The sequence below is a fragment of the Oncorhynchus mykiss genome, chromosome 13 (genome assembly GCF_057628025.1).
Source record: "Oncorhynchus mykiss isolate SJ-2025 chromosome 13, ASM5762802v1, whole genome shotgun sequence".
In the NCBI taxonomy this organism is placed as follows: Eukaryota; Metazoa; Chordata; class Actinopteri; order Salmoniformes; family Salmonidae; genus Oncorhynchus; species Oncorhynchus mykiss.
The window spans coordinates 79,405,687-79,417,774 of NC_143034.1; the positions used below are offsets into that span (position 1 = coordinate 79,405,687).

Below are 12,088 nucleotides of genomic sequence, written 5' to 3' on the forward strand. Positions count from 1 at the left end.
TACATCTCCTCATCCAGGGAGGACACACACACACACACACACATGTTGTGTTTGTTTAATTTTGTTTTAGGACTATGAAAATGGACAAAAGGATTAGCCTATGGATTATGAAAACAACAAAAATAAATGGGAAAATGGGAGATGAGAAATGACTAGAGACAGTGTTGTTTAACTCACTGACCATGACCCATGAGTTCTTCTTACCTTTGTTCAGTAGAAAAGTCTCCCTCTCTAAACACTATAGAATGATCCATAGACCAGTCACTCTTCATGGACACACAGCTGGGAACAGGGGAGGCTGGTCTCTTCCGCTTGTTTGGGCTTCAACACAACAGAGACAAACATTACATCTCTCATCTACTCTGAGCTCAGATGGGGAAACATAGAAAGAGTTTCATTCTGAAATGCTATATATCCATTTTCAGAAATGTTCGTAAAATGGCTTTTATTGTTTACAGAAATTTTGAATGATATTGGTGTGTTTTTTCACTATCTAATCATGGCATGGGGTTGAATGACAGATCTATTTGTTTAAAACTCGATGTTGAGAGAAATAATCATGTTTTTTTTATATATCTGCAGTACTGCTTTTACACATTCAAATGTGATCGACCGGCTCGATTCGGTCTCAACATTTGAAATTATGTTTTTCACTTTGGATATAAGCAGAGACTCAGGGAAATTGTATATCACACACTACATTTGAGGAACAATGGAAAAGTAATTCTGCTTTAAACGTTGATAAACTTGTAACCTCACTTTTGAGAAAATGACCTTTGAACGTTTTGTTACCTACCTAGCTCTTCTTTGTCTACAGGGCTGTTATTTTGGCAGATAATGTCACCCATCTGAATAAATATTTAATTATATATATATATAGCTCTTGTGCTTTGGCAGATAAAACATCTATTTTTATATATATATATATATATATATATATATATATATATATATATATATATATATATATATATATATATACAGTGGGGCAAAAAAGTATTTAGTCAGCCAGCAATTGTGCAAGTTCTCCCACTTAAAAAGATGAGCGAGGCGTGTAATTTTCATCATAGGTACACTTCAACTATGACAGACAAAATGAGGAAAAAAAAATCCAGAAAATCACATTGTAGGATTTTTATGAATTTATTTGCAAATTATGGTGGAAAATAAGTATTTGGTCAATAACAACAGTTTATCTCAATACTTTGTTATATACCCTTTGTTGGCAATGACAGAGGTCAAACGTTTTCTGTGACAGTATATACATATGAGATGATGAGTAATGTAGGGTATGCAATCATTATATTAAGTGGCATTGTTTAAAGTGACTAGTGGTACATTTATTAAATCCAATTTTGCGTTATTAAAGTGGCTAGAGATTTGAGTCAGTATGTTGGCAGCAGCCATTCAATGTTAGTGATGGCTGTTTAACAGTCTCATGGCCTTGAGATAGAAGCTGTTTAACAGTCTCTCGGTCCCAGTTTTGATGCACCTGTACTGACATCGCCTTCTGGATGATAGCGGGGTGAACAGGCAGTGGCTCGGGTGGTTGTTGTCCTTGATGATCTTTATGGCCTTCCTGTGACATCGGGTGGTGTAGGTGTCCTGGATGGCAGGTAGTTTGCCCCCTCTGGAGAGCTTTACCGTTGTGGGCGGAGCAGTTGCCATACCAGGCTGTGATACGGCCAAACAGGATGCTCTCGATTGTGTATCTGTAAATGCTTGTGAGTGCTTTTGGTGAGGTTGAAGAAATGCTGCTGTGCCTTCTTCACGACGCTGTCTGTGTCGGTGGACCATTTCAGTTTGTCCGTGATGTGTATGCCGAGGATCTTCAAACGTTCCACTTTCTCCACTACTGTCCCATCAATGTGGATAGGGGGGTGGTCCCTCTGCTGTTTCCTGAAGTCCACGATCATCTCCTTTGTTTTGTTGACGTTGAGTGAGAGGTTATTTTCCTGACACCACACTCCGAGGTCCCTCACCTCCTCCCTGTAGGCTGTTTTGTCTCATCATTGTTGGTAATCAAGCCTACCACTGTAGTGTCATCTGCAATCTTGATGGTTGAGTTGGAGGCTGCATGGCCACGCAGTCATGGGTGAACAGGGAGTACAGGAGAGGGCTGAGCACGCACCCTTGTGGGGCCCCAGTGTTGCGGCTCAGCGGGGTGGAGATGTTGTTTCCTACCCTGTCAGTGGCACTGTATTGTGTCAGTGGCACTGTATTGTCCTCAAAGCGAGCAAAGAAGTTGTTTAGCTTGTCTGGGAGCAAGACATCGGTGTCCGCGAAAGGGCTGGTTTTCTTTTTGTAATCCCTGATTGACTGTAGACCCTGCCACATACGTCTCTACTCTACTGCGACTCTACTTTGTCTCTATACTGACGCTTAGCTTGTTTGATTGCCTTGCGGAGGGAATAGCTACACTGTTTGTATTCGGCCATGTTTCTGGTCGCCTTGCCATGATTAAAAGCAGTGGTTTGTGCTTTCAGTTTTGCACGAATGCTGCCATCAATCCAAGGTTTCTGGTTTGGGAAGGTTTTAATAGTCACTGTGGGTACAACATTACCGATGCATGTGCTAATAAACTCACTCACCGAATCAGCGTAAACATCAATGTAGTTGTCTGATGCTATCCGGAACATATACCAGTCCACGTGATCGAAGCAATCTTGAAGCGTGGAATCAGATTGGTCGGACCAGCGTTGAACAGACCTGAGCACGGGCGTTTCCTGTTTTAGTCCCTGTCTATAGGCTGGGAGCAACACAAGGGAGTTGTGGAATATGCGTCGCAGAAGTTAGAATAGCAATGATCCAGAATTTTGCTAGCCCGGGTCGCGCATTCAATATGATGATAAAATGTAGGGAGCCTTTTTTCAGATTGTTAAAATCCCCAGCTACAATAAATGCACCCTCAGGATATGTGTTTTCCAGTTTACATAGATTCAAATTAAGTTCTTTCAGGGCCGTCAAGGTGTCTGCTTGGAGGGGGGATATACATGGATGAGATTATAATCGAAGAGAATTCTCTTGGTAGATAATGCGCATTTGATTGTAAGGAATTCTAGGTCAGGTGAACAAAAGGATTTGAGTTCCTGTATGTTGTTATGATCACACCACAACTCGTTAATCACAAGACATACACCCCCGCCCTTCTTCTTACCAGAGAGATGTTTGTTTCTGTCGGCGCGATGTGTGAAGAAACCAGGTGGCTGTACCAACTCTGATAACGTATCCCGAGAGAGCCATGTTTCCGTAAAACAGAGAATGATACAATCACTGATGTTTCTCTGGATGGCAACCCTTGCTCGAATTTTGTCTACCTTGTAGTCAAGAGACTGGACATTGGCGAGTAGTATACTCGGGAGCGGTGCACGATGTGCCCGTCTACAGACCCTGACCAGAAGACCGCTCTGTCTGCCCCTTCTGCGGCGCCGTTGTTTTGGGTCTACTGGGATCCGATTCATTGTCCTGGGTGGTGGTCCAAACAGAGAATCTGATCCATTGTCCTGGGTGGTGGTCCAAACAGAGGATCTGATTCATTGTCCTGGGTGGTGGTCCAAACAGAGGATCTGATCCATTGTCCTGGGTGGTGGTCCAAACAGAGGATCTGATCCATTGTCCTGGGTGGTGGTCCAAACAGAGGATCTGATCCATTGTCCTGGGTGGTGGTCCAAACAGAGGATCTGATCCATTGTCCTGGGTGGTGGTCCAAACAGAGGATCTGATCCATTGTCCTGGGTGGTGGTCCAAACAGAGAATCTGATCCATTGTCCTGGGTGGTGGTCCAAACAGAGGATCTGATCCATTGTCCTGGGTGGTGGTCCAAACAGAGGATCTGATCCATTGTCCTGGGTGGTGGTCCAAACAGAGGATCTGATCCATTGACCTGGGTGGTGGTCCAAACAGAGGATCTGATACATTGTAAAGGCTGTATGTTATAAGACTTAAGATTCCCTGGGACAACAGCGTAAGAAATAATAATTTAAAAAAAACTAAATACTGCATAGTTTCCTAAGAACGCGAAGTGAGGGGACCATCTCTGTCATGTAATTTATCGGAGCTGGCAGGGAGAAAGATTACCTAAGATAAGGCCTTTTTTCACAATTACTTCATAACCAGGGACATCATGGAATATTATGAAACTGGGCTCCATGGCGGATGCAATGAACTAGTTTTTATCAGAAAAAAAGAGAGGAAGAGAGGAGAACCGGACAGAGGTAGCCAGCATCCGTCAACGAGAGAGGGAGAAGCCCTCCACGGGATTTAACAGGTGAAAGAAACAACTGGGGAGCTCCATCTGTCCACAAGAAATGCAGACAGTCGGTAGTGGTAGCTAGGTAACTAGGATGCTGCTGGTAGAGTAGCTAGCATAACATTTATGTAGTGTTGTGTTGTCTCTCTTGTCGTGAAGTGTGTTTTGTATTTATATTTAATTTATTTTTAATCCCAGCCCCCGTCCAGCAGGAGGCCGTCATTGTAAATAAGAATTTGTTCTTAACTGGCTTGCCTAGTGAAATAAAGGTTAAATAAAAAATAATGACCTAGCTGTACCGTGGGATTCGAAATGGTCGGTGATCTGTTTGATAACTACGATGCTGCTGGTAGAGTCGCTAGCCAGTTTACCTATCTGTACCAACTAACCTGGTTGGCTAGCAGCTCGTTCGTCTGTCCTAATGACGAATCTGGTGAACTACAAAATTAAACTTGGATAGAGAGTGAAAAGGATCTGGCTACACTCATACTGTCCCTGACTGTAAAGCAAAAAAGCAAATTGAACAATAAACTTCGGACATGCGCAACATCACGTTGTTAATAAATAATCCTAAATTGGGCAATTGAAGACAACTAGGTCGCAATATGAGTTTGATGAAAATGAACATTGTATGCAACGTTGTAGGCAACATTATTGGCAAGGGACTTGATACCTACTATGCCAAAGATATTTAGAGTTGTTAAACGGGTGTGAAGAGTGTTGATATAACGGTAATATTGTCAAAACCTCACTTGTAAGAACCATCAGAATGGGTAAAAAAATATATATGCATGCCAACATATTAGTCAATATTTAGGAGTAGGCAAAGTGGTCGTGTCGTGTGAAAATTCTATCAAATGTCTTACATTGCAATGAGTACAGTCAGGGAGCCGTGGAACCCCTGCAGTACCTCCACAGACCCCGGATTGAGAACCCCTGCAGTACCTCCGCAGACCCCGGACTGAGAACCCCTGCAGTACCTCCGCAGACCCCGGATTGAGAACCCCTGCAATACCTCCACAGACCCCGGATTGAGAACCCCTGCAGTACCTCCACAGACCCCGGATTGAGAACCCCTGCAATACCTCCACAGACCCCGGATTGAGAACCCCTGGAGTACCTCCACAGACCCCGGATTGAGAACCCCTGCAGTACCTCCTCAGACCCCGGATTGAGAACCCCTGCAGTACCTCCACAGACCCCGGATTGAGAACCCCTGATTTAGCAGATGCTCTTATCCAGAACGCTTTACAGTAAGTGCATTCATCTTAAGATAGCTCCGTGAGACATCCACATATCACAGTCAAATATACAGGATACAAACTTTACATTTCAGCTAAACAATGCTAAAAAAAACCATTTTCATACACATCTAAAAACTATTAATTAGAAATCTGAGAACAGTAGTTTTGAAGGTACCCAAGAGCAACTATGTCTGATTAAAAAACAAATGTGAAAAATTGTAAATAGCATTTGGAAATAAACTCTTAATAATTCTTAAACAAAATTGTTATCTCACCTCTTCGCTTTGGTGTCATGTTCCCCAGAGAGACTCATTTTAGAGGCAGGGCCCCCCTCCTCTCTCTCCCCAGAGAGACTCATTTTAGAGAACTGACCCCTAAACAGAGATCCAACATGTTGGTTGTGGTAAACACAGTAATTATTGAATGTCAATTGTTATCATTTATTAATGATCTCTTATAATACATTTACTAATATACACATCGAAGCAGTCGGGTGATTTAATTCAATCACATGAATATGTATTTGTGAAATGACATCTCCATGGTAACTGTCAATAATAATAATAATAAGTCACTGTTTGTTAAGGTAGTTATAGACAGTAAAGCAACAATAACAATAACAACAATAATAATAATAATAACAATAATAATATGAATAAGTCACTGTTTGTTAAGGTAGTTCTAGACAGTACAGCAACAATAATAATAATAATAATAAGTCACTGTTTGTTAAGGTAGTTATAGACAATACAGCAACAATAATAATAATAAGTCACTGTTTGTTAAGGTAGTTCTAGACAGTACAGCAACAATAATAATAATAATAATAATAATAATAATAAGTCACTGTTTATTAAGGTAGTTATAGATAGTACAGCAACACCAGGCCATGTCTCACAATTATTTGTATTAATTAAAGTAGAATACTTTCAATATGTTATTTACTAAACGTATCTGAGAATGTAGACAGAAGGGCTAAAATGAGCATAAATCATCTGAGGGGGAAATCATTGATCCATTCTGAAAGTTTATTTGCCATAAGTAAGAGATGTTATATTACATATAGTGGCTAGGTTATAATGTATACTAGCAATTTGTTAGTGATGTGCAGATCAAGGTCTATGCCTTGGCTATAGCCTACATTCCATAGATGACCAACCTAAACCTGTTCAGATCAATTCACATAATGTTATAGGCCTACCAGTAGCAGGACAGAGAATGTACTGTATATAACCTACATATCATTGATGACCAGCCTAAACCTGTTCAGATCAGTTCACATAACGTTATAGGCTGACCAGTAGCAGGACAGAGAATGTACTGTATATAACCTAAATATCATAGATGACCAGCCTAAACCTGTTCAGATCAGTTCACATAACGTTATAGGCCGACCAGTAGCAGGACAGAGAATGTACTGTATATAACCTACATATCATAGATGACCAGTCTAAACCTGTTCAGGTCAGTTAACATAACGTTACAGGCCTACCAGTAGCAGGACAGAGAATGTAGCCTAGGCCTGATATTTTTCACAACATTTCCAACGGGGGCCATCAGGTTTGTCAGCATGATAAGTGATTATAGCTCAAACGTACTCTGACTTTTGAATGCCTGACGTCGACCTGACCTTATAATAGTTTGTAGGTAGCCTAGACCTAACCTTATAATCGTTTGTAGGTAACCTAGACCTAACCTTATAATAGTTTGTAGGTAACCTAGACCTAACCTTATAATAGTTTGTAGGTAGCCTAGACCTAACCTTATAATAGTTTGTAGGTAGCCTAGACCTAACCTTATAATAGTTTGTGGGTAACCTAGACCTAACCTTATAATAGTTTGTAGGTAGCCTAGACCTAACCTTACTATTTATACTGATACTGGGTTAACACTATTGATACTGATCAGTATAAATAGTGTTAACCCAGTATCAGTATCAATAGGGTTAACCCGGTATCAGTATAAACAAAGTTAACCCAGTATTAGTGTCAGGATTCTCCCCTTGTAGCCTGAATTCACAACCAGAACATGTCAAGTCATTGAGATATTTTCTGTTCTCTTCTGTATATTCTAATGGTTGAGGCCTGAGCTGGAATGTGAAGCTAACTGAATCTGGCTAACTTTAGGAAACCAGTATATCAAGCTAGTATCATAGTTTACCCCTCAGGCTACGTTCAGGTTTCAGCATCAGGCAGGTATCAACATGCCGAGTCGTAGGCAACAACCTGGGTTGTGTTCATTAGTTTTCTCCACAGCCAACAGTATTAAAATGTTGCATAAAACATAAACAGTTCTCTAAATGCTGTACAATGTGACCTAAACGGTTTCTGTTGCCAAACGTTTTGCTACGGTGGCACTAATGAATACACTTAAACTGTTTTGAGGAAGTGGAATTTGTAGTTAGGCTTTCCACCATATTTATTTGTTTCTCTTTCACACAACAAACCTTCCTTAGTGAAAATAATTAACATTAACTGTAGATTAGAAAGAGAATATGTTTGTTTGTTGCTTGTTGTGTTTAAAGCCTGTTTTGAGAAGACAGGTCTATAGACCTATAATACAGTAGGAGATCACCCTGGTCTATAGACCTATGATACAGTAGGAGATCACCCTGGTCCGTAGACCTATGATACAGTAGGAGATCACCCTGGTCCGTAGACCTATGATACAGTAGGAGATCACCCTGGTCTATAGACCTATGATACAGTAGGAGATCACCCTGGTCCATAGACCTATGATACAGTAGGAGATCACCCTGGTCTATAGACCTATGATACAGTAGGAGATCACCCTGGTCTATAGACCTATGCTACACTAGCAGATCACCCTGGTCTATAGACCTATGCTACACTAGCAGATCACCCTGGTCTATAGACCTATGATACAGTAGGAGATCACCCTGGTCCATAGACCTATGATACAGTAGGATATCACCCTGGTCTATAGGCCTATGATACAAAAGGAGATCACCCTGGTCTATAGACCTATGATACAGTAGGAGATCACCCTGGTCTATAGACCTATGCTACACAAGCAGATCACCCTGGTCTATAGACCTATGCTACACTAACATATCACCCTGGTATATAGACCTATGATACAGTAGGAGATCACCCTGGTCCATAGGCCTATGATACAGTAGGAGATCACCCTGGTCTATAGACCTATGATACAGTAGGAGATCACCCTGGTCTATAGACCTATGATACAGTATTAAATCACCCTGGTCTATAGACCTATGATACAGTAGGAGATCACCCTGGTCTATAGACCTATGATACAGTAGGAGATTACCCTGGTCTATAGACCTAAAATGCAGTAGGAGATCACCCTGGTCCATAGACCTATGATACAGTAGTATATCACCCTCTTCTATAGACCTATGATGCAGTAGTAGATCACCCTGGTCTATAGACCTATGATGCAGTAGTAGATCACCCTGGTCTATAGGCCTATGATGCAGTAGGAGATCACCCTGGTCTATAGACCTATGATACAGTAGGAGATCACCCTGGTCTATAGACCTATGATACAGTAGGAGATCACCCTGGTCTATAGACCTATGATAGTGTAGGTGATCACCCTGGTCTATAGACCTATGATACAGTAGGAGATCACCCTGGTCTATAGACCTATGATACAGTAGGAGATTACCCTGGTCTATAGACCTATGATACAGTAGGAGATCACCCTGGTCTATAGGCCTATGATACAGTAGGAAATTACCCTGGTCTATAGACCTATGATACAGTAGGAGATCACCCTGGACTATAGATCTATGATACAGTAGGAGATCACCCTGGTCTATAGACATATGATACAGAAGGACATCACCCTGGTCTATAGACCTATGATACAGTAGGAGATCACCCTGGTCTATAGACCTATGCTACACTAGCAGATCACCCTGGTCTATAGACCTATGCTACACTAGCAGATCACCCTGGTCTATAGACCTATGATACAGTAGGAGATCACCCTGGTCCATAGACCTATGATACAGTAGGATATCACCCTGGTCTATAGGCCTATGATACAAAAGGAGATCACCCTGGTCTATAGACCTATGATACAGTAGGAGATCACCCTGGTCTATAGACCTATGCTACACTAGCAGATCACCCTGGTCTATATACCTATGCTACACTAGCAGATCACCCTGGTATATAGACCTATGATACAGTAGGAGATCACCCTGGTCCATAGGCCTATGATACAGTAGGAGATCACCCTGGTCTATAGACCTATGATACAGTAGGAGATCACCCTGGTCTATAGACCTATGATACAGTATGAGATCACCCTGGTCTATAGACCTATGATACAGTAGGAGATCACCCTGGTCTATAGACCTATGATACAGTAGGAGATCACCCTGGTCTATAGACCTAAAATGCAGTAGGAGATCACCCTGGTCCATAGACCTATGATACAGTAGTATATCACCCTCTTCTATAGACCTATGATGCAGTAGTAGATCACCCTGGTCTATAGACCTATGATGCAGTAGTAGATCACCCTGGTCTATAGGCCTATGATGCAGTAGGAGATCACCCTGGTCTATAGACCTATGATACAGTAGGAGATCACCCTGGTCTATAGACCTATGATAGTGTAGGTGATCACCCTGGTCTATAGACCTATGATACAGTAGGAGATCACCCTGGTCTATAGACCTATGATACAGTAGGAGATTACCCTGGTCTATAGACCTATGATACAGAAGGAGATCACCCTGGTCTATAGAGCTATGCTACTCTAGCAGATCACCCTGGTCTATAGACCTATGATACAGTAGGAGATCACCCTGGTCCATAGACCTATGATACAGTAGGAGATCACCCTGGTCCATAGGCCTATGATACAGTAGGAGATCACCCTGGTCTATAGACCTATGATACAGTAGGAGATCACCCTGGTCTAAAGACCTATGATACAGTAGGAGATCACCCTGGTCTATAGACCTATGATGCAGTAGGAGATCACCCTGGCCTATAAACCTATGATACAGTAGGAGATCACCTTGCTCTATAGACCTATGATACAGTAGGAGATCACCCTGGTCTATAAACCTAAAATACAGTAGGAGATCACCCTGGTCTATAGGCCTATTATACAGTAGGAGATCACCCTGGTCTAAAGGCCTATTATACAGTAGGAGATCACCCTGGTCCATAGACCTTTGATACAGTAGGAGATCACCCTGGTCTATAGACCTATTATACAGCAGGAGATCAACCTGGTCTATATACCTATTATACAGTAGGAGATCACTCTGGTCTATAGACCTATGATACAGTAGGACATCACCCTGGTCTATAGACCTATGATACAGTAGGAGATCACCCTGGTCTATAGACCTATGATACAGTAGGAGATCACCCTGGTCTATTGACCTATGATGCAGTAGGACATCACCCTGCTCTATAGACCTATGATACAGTTGGAGATCACCCTGGTCCATAGACCTATGATGCAGTAGTAGACCACCCTGTTCTATAGACCTATGATACAGTAGGAGATCACCCTGGTCAATAGACCTATGTTACAGTAGGAGATCACCCTGGTCTATAGACCTATGATGCAGTAGGAGATCACCCTGGTCTATACCCTATGATACAGTAGTAGATCACCCTGTTCTATAGACCTATGATGCAGTACTAGATCACCCTGGTCTATAGACCTATGATACAGTAAGAGATCACCATGGTCTATAGACCTATGATACAGTAGGAGATCACCATGGTCTATAGACCTATGATACAGTAGGAGATCACCCTGGTCTATAGACCTATGATACAGTAGGAGATCACCTTGGTCTATAGACCTATGATACAGTAGGAGATCACCCTGGTCTATAGACCTAAAATGCAGTAGGAGATCACCTTGGTCTATAGACCTATGATACAGTGGTAGATCACCCTCTTCTATAGACCTATGATGCAGTAGTACATCACCCTGGTCTATAGACCTATGATACAGTAGGCGATCACCCTGGTCTATAGACCTATGATACAGTAGGAGATCACCCTGGTCTATAGACCTATGATACAGTAGGAGATCACCCTGGTCTATAGACCTATGATACAGTAGGAGATTACCCTGGTCTATAGACCTATGATACAGTAGGAGATCACCCTGGTCTATAGGCCTATGATACAGTAGGAGATTACCGTGGTCTATAGACCTATGATACAGTAGGAGATCACCCTGGTCTATAGATCTATGATACAGTAGGAGATCACCCTGGTCCATAGACCTATGATACAGAAGGAGATCACCCTGGTCTATAGACCTATGCTACACTAGCAGATCACCCTGGTCTATAGACCTAAAATGCAGTAGGAGATCACCCTGGTCTATAGACCTATGATACAGTAGTAGATCACCCTCTTCTATAGACCTATGATACAGTAGGAGATCACCCTGGTCTATAGACCTATGATACAGTAGGAGAACACCCTGGTCTATAGACCTATGATACAGTAGGAGATCACCCTGGTCCATAGACCTATGATACAGTAGGAGATCACCCTGGTCTATAGATCTATGATGCAGTAGGAGATCACCCTGGTCTATAGGCCTATGATACAGT

The 12,088-nt window shown here is 42.0% G+C and overlaps 1 protein-coding gene across 1 annotated transcript in view; it reads right to left on the reverse strand.

The window, feature by feature from the left end:
* Positions 1-12,088, reverse strand: part of LOC149979029 (NLR family CARD domain-containing protein 3-like) — a 165,027-nt gene that overhangs the window by 2,892 nt on the left and 150,047 nt on the right. The window contains exons 2-3 of the mRNA XM_090197923.1: positions 5,769-5,867; positions 205-321 (exon numbers count right to left, since the gene is read on the reverse strand). Coding sequence (XP_090054049.1) covers positions 205-321; positions 5,769-5,867 — 216 coding nt within the window. The remainder of the gene's footprint in view (positions 1-204; positions 322-5,768; positions 5,868-12,088) is intronic.